The sequence below is a fragment of the Propithecus coquereli genome, unplaced genomic scaffold, assembly GCF_000956105.1.
Source record: "Propithecus coquereli isolate 6110/MARCELLA unplaced genomic scaffold, Pcoq_1.0 Scaffold5, whole genome shotgun sequence".
Taxonomy (NCBI): Eukaryota; Metazoa; Chordata; class Mammalia; order Primates; family Indriidae; genus Propithecus; species Propithecus coquereli.
Window position 1 is genome coordinate 11,912,300 of NW_012150840.1, and position 19,188 is coordinate 11,931,487.

Sequence of the window (19,188 nt, forward strand, 5' to 3'; positions counted from 1 at the left end):
AAGTAGACCTTTGTTTTTATTTATACCGGTTTACCTACTTCCAAATTGCCCTTCCCAAAGGCAATTTAAAACTTACACATTTTGAAAGTGGTTTCTACATAATATAAATGATAGTAATCTTTGTCTTTCGGACCACAGAGCAAGTGCTCAGAAGATACTTGTTCCAAGAATGAATGACTTAATGATTTAGTAAATTACTGAGTTAAGAGAAACAGACCCCAAAAATGTACCATTGGGAAAATATATATGGAACATTTCAATTGTGAATTTTTTCTTTGGCCATGAGTGACAGTCTGAGGTTGGCTACACAAGGGCTAGAAGATTTTGGTTTCTTGCTGTTTATAGCTTAGGTTAGCTCAGTCCTAATGGGCCTTGCCCTTGTTAGCAGTTAATGTACACAGCACGCATACCTTTCTGAGCCGAGTGGTGTGTCTTGACCACATCATACACATTTCCACCCCCACGTAAACACACACAAGGATGAGCGTACAAGTACAGACACGTAAGCAAGAACCGGTAATACCTGTCAATTAGAATTTAGCTCATCACACCCAGGACTGCCTTCCTCTCGTGGGCGAGGTTCCTGATGTTGTCTTTGTCTTTGTTTGGGGAAATTCCCACAGGTTTGGAGTGAGCCGCAGATCCCCAGCCTCCATTGACAGGCAGAGCACCCAGGCAGACATCGGAGGCAGTGGAAAATCCACACCCAGCTGGCAAAGAAGCGAGGATAGCATTGCCGACCAGATGGGTAAGTAAGTAATTTCTACAAAAAGCAAGTTGCTTTTACAAGGTGACTCCAGCCACCTCTTGATGATGTTATCAAAGCATTCTGTTGTAAAGACAGCCCTAGTTAATAACTATGACTTAAGTCTCTGTTAGATTATGTACAAGTGAAAGAAAGAAATAAGAACTCAGAGAAAAGTCAAGGAATTCTCAGTGACCCCAAATTTAAAAATAGAAAGGGCATAGAAATTATTTTCAGCACCAAGATTAAAAGAACAGACTGCCTTGTGTCCTAAGTACATCCCCACCCCTTGTTTATTTGTTTTTACCTACTATAAATGCCTTGAGTGACTCCTTGTTATTTTTAATGTTGCATTAAAAAAAATGTATACATACAGAGCAGGAAAGAAATACAGTTATTGTTTAGTGGCCTCTAGAGCTTGGTTAGAATCTCTTTCCTCCCTGGTGTGCTTTTTTAAAAATTCTTTTCACTCTGCTATTAAGCTGTCAGCTAAGGAAATGTCTTAGCTGTATAAAACAGCTGGATAGGAAAGATTTGCATTAGGGAGCTCTCATTTGGATTTCTGGTGCATGGCCCTTTCTCTCTCTCTAAATATATATATGCTGTTGTTCCACAATGACACCACAACGCTAGTGGATACAATAAAATTTTGCCATGAAACAAGATTAAGTTTCAGTACCTTGGCATCAGGGATTTGGTATCAACACAGTTGATACATCAAGGACTTGAATCTAGACTGTTAGTTTTTTTTTTTTTTTTTTTCCTTTATTTTATCTTTAGTAGCATTACCATCAGTGTGGGATAAAAAGGTATAAATTTTAGGGCTGGAAAGGATAAACTTTTAAGGCAAAGATCCATCTTTTTATCTTCTCTGCAAATTCATTGTTTTGTCTTGTTTTAATGACTGTGCCCTAGTAAATGTACTAGCCATGAACACAGAAGGGAGTGGAGATGTATTTAGCTAAGACAGGAGTTGAGGAAGACAAATGCAATTCTTAGGTTCTGCAGATACGCTTTGCTCCAGTAACTGCACTGAGATGGGCCTTGTTATTGGAGCCATCTGTCATTCCCCACTCTGATGCCACCCACCCCCAACACAGAAAACCTGAGCATATTCTGATCCGCTTTTCTGCTCTTGACAGAATGTTTTTAATCCCATATGTTTCGATACTGTTGAGATGGTAACGACACATGTGAAAAGGATCCCTTCTTCAGCATGACTTTAGTGGCTTTTTTGGGCCCCTAGTGCAGGCCTTGAGCAAGGCTGCCAGCAAGCCCTTTGTACAGCGCACTGCTTCCCACTCACGGGAAGTCACGGGGAGTGAGCAGGTACCCTGAGACTGGAAGGGGTAATTATAAGGTTCTTCCTAGACCCATATTCATCCTCTCACACACACCTCCTCTAGGCTTTTTTTCCTTGCATCCACTTTAGTTTAGTGGCATCCCACTCTTAATAGATAAGACTGTAAAATGAATATGGATGAATCTTTTTAATACATTTGTTCATCCTCTTAGTAAGGTATACTTTTTTTTTTTTAATTAAGGTACCCCTAGAGCCTGCCAGAGAAGCCTTTTCCACCACAGTACAGGAGGTCCAAGTGGTGTCTTTCTCTAAAGCTTCAAATAAAATACCAAAATAATTCTTTTTATCATTCTTGATATCCCAGCATTCCAGGAGAAATAACCCAGCCTTTCTTAATTGCACATCAGAGGGAATCAGAAGGCTTAGTTGGTCTAAGCTGTTGTAGGAAGAATTCAAGAACAATAATTACTGCATTTTCGTTTCTCAGTACCCACCATTGAGTGTATAAAGGACTGACCTTTCTACACGCAGTTCATAAGAACAACATTCTCTAATGGCTTGCAGCGATTAGGAATGTTGAAGAGATTGTTATTTGTTAGGTAGACCCACCTGTCTTTGTGTATCAGTGTGTTATCAACTGGTACCCTGTGGACAGTGGGGATGGGACTTGAGCTTGCTGAACTGGCCCACACATCCCCCTGGATGTTTGCTTTTCTGCCTCTGTGCTCTTGGAAATGGTTGGGAGTCAGAGTCAAGGAGTGTGTTGCCCAGTCCTCTACACGTTAGGAAGGGTGTGGCAGAAGTCCGGAATTCTTGCTGTTAGCTATACTTGTGTTAAAGAGGATCCTTTATCTCTCACTTTTGGAACCCCATCTTGAACGCCAGCTTGGAGTCCGAAAGGAAGCAATTGTTTTAAGTAAACTAGTTGCTGTGTGTCTTTTCTGTTGTGCTCAGCTTACAGTTATAGAGGACCTCAGGATTTCAATTCTTTTGTCCTCGAGCAGCATGAATATACAGGTAAAATATTTCCAAAGTGTCATGGTAAGTAACACATGATTGCATCCATGCCTGTCTAGGTAATGTAGACCAAGCTAGGTTAGCCACACTTTGCAATGAATGAATTTCATAAATTTAATCCATATAACCTAAACTTTTCCCCCAAACCAAAAGTTGATTCTGAACTTTGCTGTGTTGTTCATGGCCTTTGGTTTGGTGGTACTTGGCTATGCTAATGTGTATGACGTGACACGTTGTCACCAGCTGCAAGCTTTATCCATCAGCCACTTAGTTTCTGACCTGCTGTCTATTGTGTAGACTCTTACCAAGCTTACTGCTGAAATGCAGAGTTTGCTGGTCAGTGAATTGAAAGATGCAATGGCAAGCCATCTTCATCTGTCACCATGTGCTTGTATCTGTTTAGTGCCTGCACCATAATGTCCTATGCTGTATTCCAGAGCCAACATGCCATCTCCCAGCAGTATCAAAGGTACTGCCAGCTTTCCGAGAGAGCCCCAGTGGGAGATTAATACGGCAGGATCCAGTGGTTCATTTGTCTCCAAACAAACAAGGGCATGTAAGTTAACTGTAAACTTATAAAAATAATAGACTCTTAGAAATGTATCTTCCTTGCAATGTGAAAATGGTACGTGTCTGCTCTACTCTCCTCTGCATGGTCAAAGAGAAAGCCATCCTGACAGAGGGTAGGCGTTTGCTGTCATGGCCTCACAATTTCTGCTGCCATGGCCCTATGGTTGCTTTGAGATAAATCGTAATTCCTCATTGGTATACCCCTGCCACCCCCATAGGCCTAGCTATAAGATCATCTAAAACAAGCACAAACAATCCTAAAATGTTGGGAACAAAAATGTGCTAGAAATAAATTTATTTCCATATGCAATTACAAGCATGAGATATGGTTGGAGAACCAGTCCAGGGGGCAGACAGACAGCTTCCCATACACCTCCGCACTGCTTCTCTTATCTTCCATGGCGGCACACATTTTACCCTTTTACCATAGTAATAGATGGTTCCTGATCACTTACAGGTGGAATTGGGAATACCAGACTATTCTCCACACTCCTTTTACACTGCACTTGATTCCTTGGCCTGTCGCTTAACTGGAATGTGTATTCATGTCATTCTATTGGATGAGGAAATAGTGTATTTCACGTTCACTAATTTATGGGGATGCCCAGAGAACTTTTAATGAGCAGGCTCATGTAAGTTTTGCACTAGAGAAATGAATATCAAAGTCAGAAAATCAAGAGAGCACATCCTACACTTTACTCTATGGAGAGAGATTTACTGAGGAAATGTGATATTGTCACAGTTCTACTCGTAAATGATAGATTGTCCCAACAGATCTGTGAGTTTCCCCTTTCTCGTTAATACAATTTTTATATTGATTACATGATAAAATAATATTTTGGACAGATTGGGTGAAATAAGATATATTATTAAAATTAATTTCATCAGGTTTTTTTGGTTTTTTTTTTATTTTTTAAATTTTGGCTACTAGAAAATTTGAAATTTTATATGTGGTTCACCTTATGTTTCTGTAGAAACCTGTTACATACTCTACACTCTCAATACGTCTCAATTCAAACCAGCCACATTAAAGTACTGAATAGCCACACGTGGCTGAGTGCTCCCAGATTCGACAGTACAGTCCCAGAGCTAAAGAAGTTCTGCCCTATTACGAATAAATGAAAGCTTAATAACACCACTTTTTAAATTGTTATTGAGAAAAACTAGAGTAACACCAATAAAGTAATTGGGATTAATGTTTTTCCTAAGGGGGAAGAGGTGTTTCACTTGGAGATGAAACTGGCATGTTCTCCTCCAGCCCCTGCCCTTGGCCAGTGGAGAGCATGCTCATTCCTCCCTGGAAAGAGACATACACACACGATTCTTCTCTTAATCTTCAGCTCATTTAAAATATTATTTTACTCAGATATCTTTTAAAATATTATTTCTTTGGTAAACTCTATCAAATGTTCTTTTAAGCATGTAAGCTACTGTGTAGAAAGGGTTCTGTATACATTTTTTAATTGAGATATTGACATCCCATAATATTCACCCCATATAGAGTGTACAATGTAGTGGTTTTTAGCATATTCACAGAGTTGTGCAACCAGCACCACAGTGTAATTGTAGGACATCTTCATCACCACCTCTGACTACTTCCCATCCCCTCCAAGAGACAAACACTAAGCTGCTTTCTCTCTCTGAATGTGTCTATTCTGGACATTTCATATGAATGAAGTTATACAATGTGTGGCCTTTCGTGTCTGGCTTCTTTCACTGAACATAATGTTTTCAAGAGTCATCCGTGTTGTAGCATGAATCAGTACTTCGTTCCTTTTCACGGCTGCATAATAGTCCATTGCGTGGATAATACCGTATTCTTTTAATCCATTTATCAGTTGATGGACATTTGGGTGGTTTTCACTTTTCAGCTATTATGAATACTACTACTATAAACATTCATGTACAAGTTTTTGTGTGAACACATGTTTTCATTTCTCTTGGGTGTATAACAAGAGTGGAACTACAACTGTTTTCCCACAGGGGCCACCCCGTTTTATATTCCCAACAATGCCAACGTTTGTTACTGTCTGCGCTTTTTATTATAATCATCCTAGTGGGTGTACAGTGGTATTTCATTGTGGTTTTGATTTGCATTTCCCTAATGACTAATGATATTGAACATATTTTCATGTGCTTATTGGGAATTTATATATACTCTTTGGAGAAATCTCTCTTCAAGTATTTTACCCATTTGTTAATTGGGTTATTTGAAGCACAGAAGTTTTTGATTTTGATGAAGACCAGTTTATCTGGGTTTTTTTTGTTAGTTTCTCATGCTTTTGGTGTCATATTTAAGAAACCATTGCATAACTTACATAGGTGTAAGTCACAGAGACTTACACTGGTTTTCTCTAAGAGTTTTGTAGTTTTAGCTCTTATATTTAAATCCTTGATCATTTTTGAGTTCATTTTTCTATGTGGTAAGGATCCAACTTCATTCTTTTTTACATGTGGCTATTCAATTTGCCAGCACCATTTGTTAATAAGACTAATTTTTTTTCCCATTGAATTGTTTTGGCACTTCTGTGTAAATTTTACCTCTAAGCATGCCTTAGAAGGCTGTCTCCTAAATAGATGTTAATTAGGGAGGCAAAAGTAGTTCTCTTTAGAAGTTAGTCTTATATTCAGCCTTTTAGTTACTCTGAGCAAGTAGGGCTTTTAGAATCAAGCATGCTTTCTAATTATAAGCTCTTTGGAAATGTCATTTCCTTTCTATTTTTAATGACAATTTGGATTTCTTCCTGATTAAAATTATCTCAATACTATTGATACTTTGGCATAAGTCAAATAAATGAAAAATGGATTTGAAAAAAAAGAATTCCAGCACTCTCTGCCATGGACATTTCTGAATGGGCCAGAGTCACAGAGGTTCCAGGCACTCTGGACTTTGACTTGTCATTATTGGAACTTTTGTGCCTCGAGAACCCTGTAACTAGACACACATCACTGTCACTTCCCATTGTTTGCTGATGTTCAGGAAGCAGAACCTTGCACTCAAGTAAATCCTGCTTCCCTTGCAGTCCGATAGCCACTACTCGAGCCACTCCAGTAGCAATACCCTCTCCAGCAACGCTTCGAGTGCCCACAGTGACGAGAAGTGGTACGACGGGGACCGCACAGAATCCGAACTCAACAGCTATAACTATCTGCAAGGCACCTCTGCTGACAGCGGCATCGACACCACCTCCTACGGCCCCAGCCACGGCAGCACAGCCTCCTTGGGCGCTGCCACGTCGTCACCACGCTCGGGGCCAGGCAAGGAGAAAGTGGCACCTCTGTGGCATAGCTCCAGTGAAGTGATCTCCTTGGCAGATCGGACTTTAGAAACAGAGAGTCATGGTATGGACCGGAAAACAGAGTCCTCCCTGAGCCTGGATCTCCACAGCAAGAGCCAGGTGGGCTCGAACCCTCTGACAAGGGAGAACAGCACTTTCAGTATCAACGATGCTGCTTCCCACACAAGGTAACTGACTGCCCTTCCACGCCGCCTCCCCGGTCCCCCGCCCAGTCCTGAGTCCCGTTTCCCGGTCTCTTCTCACTTCGCTTCGCTCACTAGTGTATAAGGGAAGGAGCTTTGTCATGCAGTGACGTTTGTAGTTATATATCTAATGCCTTTTATTTGCCAGCAAAAATATCTTAGACCTACAATCCTAACGTATTACTTTAAACTGTGAAAAAAATTGCAGATTTATTTTTTGTAAAGTTGGATTTGACCTTTTTTAAGTTTCCTGTGTACCACAATTAGAGAGGAATTGTGTCATTTTCAGCTAGTGACAAAGAAGATATACTGGGACAGCCTTTTGAAGATATCTAAAAAATACTGACCATATTCTTAAAAGAAAAGGAGTCTTTCCTGAGACTAAGCGCATTGTGTCCACGCTGAGCGCATCCTGGACACTGCGTCCCTGCCCGAGGACATCACCTCCCCGATGTCTGCGTGGTGGTTCTTCTTCAGCAGGTGGCTCCTGACGGTGATGTGTTGAGAGGGGGAGGTGTCCAGCAGCAAAGTGCAGCTAAAGTTAGACACAGCTCATCTACCTTTCAGAATAGGAAAGTACACATGCCCTTGTATCCTTGGAGATCACTCCACTAGACAAAATAAAGACTATTTTTCATTTCCTCTTTTGGGTTTGAGCCTAAAACCCCAAGAATGACAAGATTATTCCTCCTCTTAGGGAGGGAACATTCCATTGCTGTCTTCGTAGGCCTGTTAATCTCCGCGGTGGTTTCTCCTCTTTTCATTGTGGTCAGTCACTGATCAGCTTGTGTGGCAGTATCTTACCTTGCTGTCTTCTGGGTCTCTGTTACTATGATGCCCTAAGGAAAAATACTAGAGAGGCTTAATGTAGTTTTATTTTTCAAACTGGAATCTAGGCACATAATCTGTCAGTAAACTCCAGATCACCTTAATGAGAGAGGACATCTACTACTTAATTTGGATTTAACTTGATCAGTTAAATACTCAGTTTTCTCTTTGTGTCTGTATTCTTCTGATAACATTATTGAGCTTTCCTTCTTTTAAAATTTCAGGCCCCGTGGTAGGAAGCATTTTACAAGTTTTGCTTCTGTTTACCACCACCACATTGCAGATGGAAAAATGATTCTGAGAGGTCTTGGAAGCTCCATGGCCCCCAAGCAAAAATGAAATTGGGAAAACAGTCTCAGTATTCTTGAGGACCAGGCATCCTGTTACTGTTCCACAATTCAGAAAATAGAACGTTTGGTTCAAATGGTATAAGAGATGTGTTTGGAAAATTAGGACAGAAGGCTGGGCATCAGATGCTGTAATTATAGAGACACAGAATCACATGACACAGAATTGGGGCACTTGCTGACTGTTTTGGGTACATCCCCTTCTCAATAACTATAGTGCATTGACTTAGAACATTTTTCAGATCGAATGGTTTCTCTGTGGTTTCTAGATTGAGTTTGACCCTTGTTTCTTTGATTTTCAATATTTCATTTTGAAAGGAGGCTACCTTTTTTTAAGAGTGGTCTTTCGTCCGAAGATGTATCTCTGATCTGATTTGATGGCAGAAGAAATTCGGTTCTAGAGTTCTTGTCTCACATGGAGTAAGGGTGGAGAGACCCGGGCCCCTGAACCCAAAGCACAGGACCTGAGGCTGTGCCGTTACCTAACAAATCCCCAGGGATTTGCACAGGGCTGGAGAAGTAAGCACCTGGGTTTGCATTATCCGAATGTGCTGACTGGAGCCGCCTGAAGGCCTCAAAGGATTATCTAAATTTTCTGCTTCAGACTGGCTGTGCAGAATCATTGAAATCATCATTTAGAAATAACTCTCCTATTGAAAGTCAAACTTACTAGGGAAGAGAAGAATGTGGCCTTTCAGGGAAGGTGGCAGGGCTTCCCACCCACGGTTGGGTTGGGTCACATCTGTCTCCGGACTGGTAAATGGGGAAGCTTCGGGACCTCAGTCTGCTGATCTTGGCAGAGGGAGCTGGATAATCAGAGCTTTCACAGCCTTTTCTGGAAGAAGCAGGGATGTAGCCACCAAATACACATTGCTAGAGAAACCGAAATCACAGCAAATTAGAGTGTTTGTGTCTTCAGAAGACAGGAACGGCAATTAATGTGGCGATCTCTTGACAGTGCATAAAAGAGCTTGTACCTGGGACTTGGTGACAAAATCTAAATTACAGTGATTAAGTTTCGCTGCATCTTTCTGGCTGAGCTCTGCTCTTACCCGCTCTGTCCTCCCGTCTCCCTGTCGGTGACTGTGCAGGTTTTCTGTGGCACCCCCATGAGAACTGCATTAATGTAGGCTGGTAATTACATGGGGTGGTTATATTTGAATGTCATTAAGAGGAGCCAAACACACTGATAACTTTCTGCAGCTAAAAAAGGTCTATTAATTGCTCTAGTGTTGCTCCCTGGAATCTATATTTTTTTATGAAGCTTAAAAGTTTAGGGAGAGGTTTAAAAAATTGTGTATTTTTTTTGTAATAGCTATTTCGCTTTCAGATTTTAAAATGAACCACTCAAAACAACGATTTATGGTGAGCATAGTAGAAGTGAAGATAGTTCTAATTTTAATGTTCTTACCAGCTGGATTCATTTTTTTCTGAGAGTCCTGGCCTTGGCAGTGGGCAGTGCCAGTTTGTGCAGCAAACAAGGACCTTCCTCCGTTAGTATGAAGGGCTCTAGTCCCGCTGACCAGTGGTGTTTCCGATGTGGGAGTTTGATTTAAGGCCACACACTAAAGCTAAAAGCCCCGCCTCACCTTTGCACGTGCACATCTCTTCGGTGATTCGGTGACATCCTGACCTGACTTGTTTTGGTGTCCAGACTTCTGTGCCCACCCTTGTCTGCCAGCCATTCTGCCTGTCTCAAATGTTTCCTCTTGCTTCTCTTGGGCCCTCTCTGAGCTCTGTAGCCAATTAGTACCCACCTATGTGATCACTGTACATTGATATTGCCACCCAGTATAAGCAATTTCTCACCCAATATGTTCATCTTAATATCTTTGCATGGTTTGTGCCACCATGAACATCATAGGTAGGTGCTCAGCACATTCTGATGAGCAAATAGGAAGAACTTCTGCTTAAATCTTCCCGCTTTTTTGCCTGATGACTCAAAGCCGCTACTGATAAACCAGTTCAAAAGTCACATAAATCCTCAATTACTAACTCTTCTGGAAAACCACTACTGTGTTTCAAAGGTTATCCTACGGACGTGTCCATATTCGTAGAGAGCTGTAGCGCTTTTATGTTAGGTGTAGGCGTAAGAGTGTACCTAAAGTCCTTGTACAGCATGAATTTTTAGTAAAGTCATTTCTATATAAAAGTCTTTAAAATCTGTCAATAAAGTGTGACAAGGAAGAACTTTGTAACAGCTCGTATGCAAATATCAGTCAGGGTCTGGATATGTGTTGGTCAATGTCTGACATTCACTAGAGGGGCTGATTAAAGACTAAGAAAAATGCCTGCCTGCCCGCAGATGTCAGTACAGTTCAGTCTCATGAATGTGCTTTTTCTGGTTGACCTAATAAGTCAACTGTTCTTGCAGAAAAGCTGTATGTTTCTTGAGAGCAGAGGAAAAAGAAGGGCTTCTTATGTGTAGTTTACATTGAACATATGAAATGCCTCAGGCTGCTCTAGCGTACCGGGCTATCTGTGTGTGCCTCTGTGTATATTAGAGCTAGTATGCTCAAATTTGGTTCCTGTGCCCTCTTTGGCATCCTATATATGTGAAAAATATGCCTTCCTTCTTCATTTGGAAATTATTCAGTTATCTTTATCTGTAACATTTCCTTCTTTAAGTCTTTTCTGCCTGGATTTTTTTATTTTTTAATATACTAATAATTAGTTGCCTCTCTTCTACATTTTTTTCTCAATGTGAGAATATTATTTTTCTAAGTATTATGGACTAATTCAGAATTTGAAAGTTCAACTCTAAAAGAACAAAACCAGAACTTCTCCCCAACAGATGTGATTGGCTCCATTTGCCTTAACCTCGTTGTTGGGTGTGGATCATTTTAATTGGTAATTTTTGTCTTGTGGCCCCGCACACAATGAACATTCAGGATTGTATTAAATTTTGCTTCTGTATGGCAGAACTCCAGGTGGTCTGGCCTCAGCTGTCTTGCTGCATCTCTTCCAGCTTATGCGGGTGGGTGGTTATTTTACCTGGAACTTTAGTTACTTTTAGTAACCTCAAAGACTGAAAAATAGAACCACACTGTAGTTGAAATTTCACGTGAACATTGAGAAAATGTGCCCTCTGTCAAGCCGCAAATGCTTGATGCAGAACTCACCAACAAAACGTTTGTCGTTAACTTTGTTCTACGAGGCAACTAATCCACTCATCCAGTTGATACAATAAGCCCAAATTCTCCAAATGCCATTAAATCATAAGGCCAAAAGGAATTCAGAAAGGGCAGAAAGTCCGTTCTTTGTCATATTTAAAGCATCCTACCAGGATGAGAGTTTATGCAATTGCTTTGTACAAAAAAAAAAAGGAAAAAACCAATCTCAAGAGGAGAGATTCCACAGCCTTTCCAAGCACATAATGAGCACATAACAAGTCCTCTCCCTGTTTATTTTGTCCCATTCCTCTAGCTGCAGCTTAAACACACAATTAAGAGAGAATAAATGTTTTTTTTTTCTGAGCTGAGTCTTTTCTAAACATGAAGAATATTTTTGACATCTAGGATTATGAAACGATGTGGTTAGCTCTACTTGCCTTAACCTAGTTGTTGAATATGGATCATTGACTGTAAGACAGTCATTTGAAAAAAAAAGAAAGAAAGAAAGAAAGAAAATTAATTTTGTTGCAGCCCTCCACCTCCAGGCAAGTTGAGAGAGGAACAGGGAAAATAGATTCAGAGCCTGAGATCCAGGATCAAGTCTCGGTTCTGCCATAGTACCATGGACCAGCTATGTGGCCCTTGGCCACGCTCACCATTTCACCCAGCTGTCCCTCATCTGCAATCTAGGAGATGGCATGTTGGCTCTGGACTACAGCAGAGGACATCATGGTGCAGGCACTGAGTAGATACAAGCACGTGGTGACAAATGGAGATGGCTTGCCATTGCATCTTTCAGTCCACTGACCAGCAGACTCTGCTTGTTAAGCGTTTACACAAAAGACAGCAGGTCAGAAACTAAATGGCTGATGGATAGAGCCTGCAGCTGGTGACAATGTGTCATGTCATATACATTAGCATAGCCAAGTACCACCAAACCAAAGTCTTAGTCCACATACTAATGGCTGTTTTTCATATGTTTGTTGAGAATAAAAAAGGTTGTCAAATATTTTACAAACTGGAAATTTTAAGACCAAAGGTTTTCTGTCATTTCCTTTTTTAAGCTCTTCGTCACCTACCTTAACGCAGTTATCTAGTTACTTTTCCTTCAACAAGTATGTATCTGCCACAACTTCTATAACTGTTCCTTGTGTTTCATCCTATTACCATATTTTGTCTTTTCAAGATTTCTGCTTTGTTTTCTTTATCTTTTTTAGATGCCAGACCTAGGCATGACACCCTTCTCATCTATGTCCAATAAAATGATACTGTTCATAGATACTTGTTAGCTGCTTATTAAATTGTAGACTTATTCAGCTTTTGGTCCACAATGATCCCAGAGGCCTTTTCTGTTGTATATGCCTAGCTACTCATTTCCCTATACTGTATGTATAAGTATGCCATGTACTTGTTAAATATCTGCTTCTTATAGATGGACAGTTTTTCTTTATTGTAGTCACTTGGATAGCCCCTTTGCCAACTTAATCATCCCTACTTCACTTGTTTTGTTTTCCACTTAATCCTTTGGAATTAGTGTCTCCTGAAGCCCTCCTAAATTGTGGAGCCCAGTATTGGAGTTAGTACAAAATCAGCTAGTGTTGAACACAGTGGGAGGAGTCCTCCTTAATCATTATCCTCCACATTATCTGTCACCCAAAGGCGTATTTGTACAAGCAGTCACAGGAAACCTGGTCAGCTCTCCTCCCCTTGGTATTAGGCCAGCATTCAGCCTTTGCCCAGATTTTGCCACAGCCGTTTGACAGGTGACTAATTGCTGCTCTCCCCTTCCTGAGAATACCATCCTTAGCAGGCCTGGCCTGTCTAAAACCCGCCCCTCCGTGTCATGCCTGAACAGTACATGACTCCAAGTGTTCCCTTCAGCAGCTTCCTACAGCACCGACAATGGCCAGATGGTTTTCACAGGATGTGGTGGCCTCAGTGACGATGCAGGAATTCAGAACGGTCTCCCCAGCCCTCACAGGTTCCGTATGTGGGGCTGTGATTGATGGCATTCAGGCTCCCCGCTGCCGTGTGCTTCATTGCTTTGTCAGCAAACGGGCGCTCCTTTGTAGAGCAGCCCCACTGTGACTAGCGCCCTTGGTGCGGATCCCCACCAGCATCCCTTCCTGTGAAGTCTCCGCACAGCGGGTCTGCGCAATAACCAGGGTGCGGCGCTGTGGTTCATGGTTTCATTTGAGCATCAGGTCAAGATGAGAAGTTTGGACAGAGTCAGACCGTCCCAGATTCTCGGTTACCCAGTTCCCTCTTTTTATGTGAGGTATCATGTGCCTGTGTGTGTGCCGTCTCTTCCAGAATTCATGTCCTCGCCTGGCCAAACGGAGCCAAGCTTGTTCCACTTTTAGGAAAGGGAAAGTGCCCTGTAGTTTGTATGAAAATTAAATTAGTTGTCTCTTCATGTGGGGACACCTAAGTTTCCAGTGGTTCCAGTTTGGCCTTATTCACAGTTAAACTCACTTCTCACACAATGAGGACGGCAACAGACATTGCAGTTGTCACTTCCTAATGTAGCTACTGCTCTTTTCTTTTTCTTGCATATTATTGGTTTATTACCTTCCTACACAATTCCCATGAAGAGATTTAACTCTCCTTGGCTAAAATGCAATTGCAGCCTACTGAATTAACATGAAATCTCCAGGTTAATGAGACAGGCCAGCCACACAGTGCCCCTTAAAAAGTGAGAAGCTGACTTCATGTTAGTTGTGTTGTAATTAAACCCACTTTGGAGATTCTTGGGTGAAGTGTGTGGGTGCACAACCCTCGAGGTGGGCCCAGGCCAGTGGGTTGGTGGCTTCAAGGAGCCGCACGCACAGCTGGGCCCAGAGTCAGACCCATTTTAGAGGGGGAGGAGTTGAGGGGCTACACAGTGGCTCTTAAACTCTAGAAAACACGAGAAGCCTTTGGAAGTTTGTTAAAATACAGATTTCTGGGGCTCCAGAAGATCTGATGGGAGCTCAGGACTCTCCATTTATATCAACACCTGCAGGTGGCCACAGCAGCTTGAGAAACACGGCTTCACCTTCTTGATCTGGACAATACGAAATTGGATCTTGACCAAGTGGTAGCAATATGAATCATTCAGCTGGGTTTCAGCAGTAGGTCTCAATTCGTGTGCACACTAGGGGGAAGTTTTGCCAAATCTCCCAGGCACCGCCTCAGCTCTATTAAATTAAAATATCTAGGATTAGGACACAAGAAAGCATGTTTTAGAAGAGCTCTCGGGTGATGCTCATATGCCCACTGAATTAAAAGCTAAGTGTACTAAAGTGCTCACCTTACTTCATGCTGTGAGTTCTAGACATTAAAGAAGGAAGACATACCAGTGAATTGCTTTGTTTTTGCTTGTACCTTTGTTCCTAAATCTAATCAATTGTTAAGTAGGACTGTCTTGATTATAACCATTAATGAGCAGAATGTGCTGGCATTTACACCTGGGAGCTAGTATGGTCCATCTTGTTCACAGATAAAACCAATAATCAGGGCCAATGGTCTTATTTAAGCAATTATCCTTTTAAGAATACACTTGTAAACAGAAACATCATTTGTAGGTTTTATTATTTCTTGCAGTAAAAATAAAGCATCATCTAGTTTTAAACACAGTATGAGTAAAATACACTATCATCATGTATAACTCTTTCTTCCATTTAAAATGGGTAACTAATTTATCTTTATCTGACAATTTCCTTCATCAAATATTGAGTGTCTACAGTTGCCAGGGACTATTCTAGGCATAGGGGATATAATAGTGAACAAAGACAGAAAATCTCAGCCCTCATGAAGCTTACACTTAAACAGGAGGCAGATGATAAACAAGATAAACAAGATAAAGAAATTATATAGCGTGCTACACAGTGACAAATGCTAAGGAGAAATAGTTTGTTCAACAGATGTTTTAGTGAGGGTCTGCTGTGTTCCTGTCATTGTTAGATACACAGAAAAAAAAATCCCTGCCTTCAAAGGGTTTTTAATCTAGTACAATTAATTGAATGCTTATCAGGGAAATAATGGTAGTGATTAAATTCATAGAGAAAGGAAAGCGCTCCCCTAAACCATATATACGGCACATATTGCTCTCTCCTTTGACATCTCTGAGCATTTTCTTTAACTTTCCCTTGTGTAGTATGTACCTTACAGCTCAAACCAGCATGGCTATTTTGCACAATGTGGAGAAATTGGTAAATTAATAGACTATGCAATTTACTTTCTGTTCTCGTAGCTATTTCTATTTTGACCAAGCATTTAGTCTTTGAAGGCTCCAGAGTTTTAAATACCAGTGTTAATCATATCAAGATACGTGATGCTGATAAATGTTAAATGTGGCGATTCAAATGTACCTCTGGTACAGTGGTGTTCAGAGTCTGGGTCACAGACCACAGTATCCTCTGGTAAGGTGTTAAAAGTGCAAATTCTCATCCCCCCAACCCCCATCTCACGTGCTGAATCAGAATCTTGGGGGGCGGTTAGGGAGGGGGCCCAGCAATCCGCATGTTAGCATGCTAAAGTCTGACCAGCACTAGTAATTCAACACACCTGCACTCACTTGTGGATACTAATCAAGGCATTAAAGCAAGCACATGATCACTCTAGATGGGAGATGGTGTAAGTTGGACCCTAATTCATTGTTTTTTGTTTTGTTGAAATCTGCTTCAGACACCAACCAGAGTTGAGGCTTGAGACATCGCCACGTCTGTGTTGTCAGTGTATATGAGGTAGACATAGTCAGGTGAAAAAGACTCTGCAAACTAAAGATTAGATCTCGGCCCTAAGTGACTAACAAATGGCCACAAGCCCACCATATTGTAAACTATGCCAAAGGCCGCCGCACTCTTACATTCCAGAAGCGTCTTTCCGTGGATGTTCCCCGTGTTAATGCATGTTGCTGTCAGTCTGGGTCTCTGCTGTCTTAATGAGCTCGTCTGCCTCTATATGGGTCTTCCTCGCTTCCTTCTTTCTTTTGGTTCACCTTTCTACTTTTAGTCTCCTTTGCATAACAGGGAGCTAATATTACTTCGTTCTTACTGATTTAGTGTCTTGTACTTGTGGAAGAATTTTGCATTCCCTTTTCTTAATTTTAGAAGCAAACATATGAGATGCTTGTTATTAAGAGGTAAGTTTGCATAGCTTTTAAATTTATGTCGCCCTTTGAGGTTTTATGAGGGTTTTTTTTTTCTTCCACTCTTTCTAGCTGGAAAAATATTTGGGGGAAAAATTGTTAGGGGGATTGGAATGAAAGTAGTCATTTTTTTATTATTATAGTTTTTGCACGGTTTGAGCCTAGTTCCTCCTAGTTATAAAAATTAAGTAGATGGTTATATTTGGCCCGAATAGTATGGAAAACCCTCCAGGTCATCATAGCTCTGTGTCTCATTCTTCCCCTACCAGCATCCTGCCCCACCCCATTGGCAGAGTCTCATGGGCTGACAGAGCCTTCCTTCTGGTCGTTTACTTTTGCTTTTCTTTGTAGGCGTGTTTTTATCAGCAGATAACATACATACACAAAAAGGTGCAGGTCATAAGCGTACATCCAGATAAATTTTCACACCCAGGTGAATCATTACCCAGATCAAAAACTAGAACACTACTGACATCCCCGCACCACTCCCCGGCCCCGTTCCCTCCCCAGCACGCACATCTCCTCACCAAGGTGAACGCAATCCTGAATCCTAAAATCTTAGACTTATTTCACCTGGTTTTGGACTTCCCAGAAATGGAGTCATACTGTATGTATTATGTTGTGTCTGGTGTCAACATTACGTTGGTGAGATTTCTCCATGTGTTGCAGGTAGCATCAGTCTCTTTCCATTGCTGTGTTATGTTTACATTGTGACAACATACCACAACCCATTTATCCTCTCTACTGTTGAGTATTTGGACTGTTTCCAGTTTGGGGTATTGACAATTCTTGTACGTGTCCTTTGGTACACATATGTATGCATTTCTTTTGAGTTTCTAGGAATGGAATATCTGTGTCATAGGATAGACATATGTTCCACTTTACTAGAGCCTCTGAACTAGTTTTTTGAAGCGTTTGTAACAAGTAGCACTGTCAATAGCAGTGTATGAGAGTTTTAGTCACTTCACCTCCTTTCTGGCACTTGATACCATAAGTCTTTCTAATTTAGCCATTCCGGTGGGTGTGTAATGGTCCCTCATTGTGGTTTTCATTTTCATTTTCCTGGTATCTGATGATGTTGAGCACCAATGTTTATTGGTCTCTTAGATGTCCTCTTTTGTGAAACACCTTTTTAGATCTTTGCCCATTTTTCTTTTCTATTTTTTTTTTTGAGACAGAGTCTCGCTCTGTTGCCCAGGCTAGAGTGCCGTGGCATCAGCCTAGCTCACAGCAACCTCAAACTCCTGAGCTCAAGCGATCCTCCTGCCTCAGCCTCCCGGGTAGCTGGGACTACAGGCACGCACCGCCATGCCTAGCTAATTTTTTTCTGTTTTTAGTTGTCCAGCCAATTTCTTTCTATTTTTAGTAGAGAACGGGGTCTTACTCTTGCTCAGGCTGGTCTCAAACTCCTGAGCTCAAACAATCCATCCGCCTCGGCCTCCCAGAGTGCTAGGATTACAGGCGTGAGCCACAGCGCCCAGCCCTTTGCCCATTTTTATTTTGGCTTGTCTGTCTTGTTGAGTTTTAGGAGTTAGTTATATATTCTGTATCGGGGCCTGTTGTTGGCTACATATTTTGCATATATTCTCCTACTCCGTGTCTTTTGATGAAAAGAAGTTCTTAATTTTAATGGGGTTAAAGTCTTTCCTTTTGATCCCATGAAACTATCCTCTGCCTCTATCATAAAGGTGTTCTTCCATGTTGTAGTCCAGGATTTTTTTTTTTGGAGACTGGGTCTTGTTCTGTGGCACAGACTGGAGTGCAGTGGCGTCATCATAGCTCACAGCAACCTCAAACTCCTGGGCTCAAGTGATTCTCCTGCCTCAGCCTCCCAAGTGGCTGGAACTACAGGTGTGTGCACCACCACGTCCAGCTAACTTTTCTAGTTTTTGTAGAGACGGGGTCTCAGTCTTGCTCAGGCTGGTCTTGAACTCCTGAGCTCAAATGATCCTCCCACCTCGGCCTCCCAGAGTGCTAGGATTACAGGCGTGAACCACTGCACCCGGCCAGGATTTTTAGATCTATGTTTAAATATACAATCCAGCTGGAATTCATTTTTGTGCAAAGTTTGAGGTGGGGTTGTCAAGATTCATTTTCACTAATACATATTATCTCAGGACTTTTTAATATTAGAATAGTTTCAGATTTACAGAAAAGTTACAAAGACAGTGTAGAGAGTTCCCATATATCCCTCACCCAGTTTCTCCTGTTGTCATCATCTTACATCACTGTAGTACATTTGTCATAGCTAAAGAATCGATTGTGATGCATTATTATTAACCAAAGTCGATACTTTATTCGGGTCAGGACTGCTGGTTTTTGATGAATGAAAGTGCTGTTGAGGAATGCTTTGGGACCATACGCAGTTAACTAAGCCTCAAGTGATGGCAAGTGCAGTGTAGTACGAGTCAGCTGTCTTTGGTCTCATCCCAAGCTGGAGAAGTCAGCAGGACTCAGCTCCTGTGAGGCCACTGGGTGGGAAGTATGGAAATCCTACAGTTCATGGCCCTTCACCTTTGTAGTCAACTGAAACTCTCATCCCCAGTTTTGAAAATTCTGCCTTTTTCAGTTCTGTGCTGCTTTTGAAACTCTTGCATTTTAGACTTTTTAAGTCCCTTAGACTTTAGTTTTGTAATCTTTAACAACATTTGAA

General features: G+C 41.4%; 1 protein-coding gene across 2 annotated transcripts in view; it reads left to right on the plus strand.

Moving 5' to 3' along the window:
• Nucleotides 1-19,188, plus strand: part of SIPA1L1 (signal-induced proliferation-associated 1 like 1) — a 412,284-nt gene that overhangs the window by 374,453 nt on the left and 18,643 nt on the right. The window contains exons 15-18 of one of the 2 annotated variants that reach the window (XM_012656253.1): nt 624-748; nt 3,003-3,065; nt 3,503-3,621; nt 6,659-7,101. In XM_012656253.1, the coding sequence (XP_012511707.1) occupies nt 624-748; nt 3,003-3,065; nt 3,503-3,621; nt 6,659-7,101 (750 nt within the window). The remainder of the gene's footprint in view (nt 1-623; nt 749-3,002; nt 3,066-3,502; nt 3,622-6,658; nt 7,102-19,188) is intronic. The other variant, XM_012656254.1, reaches the window with a different exon arrangement.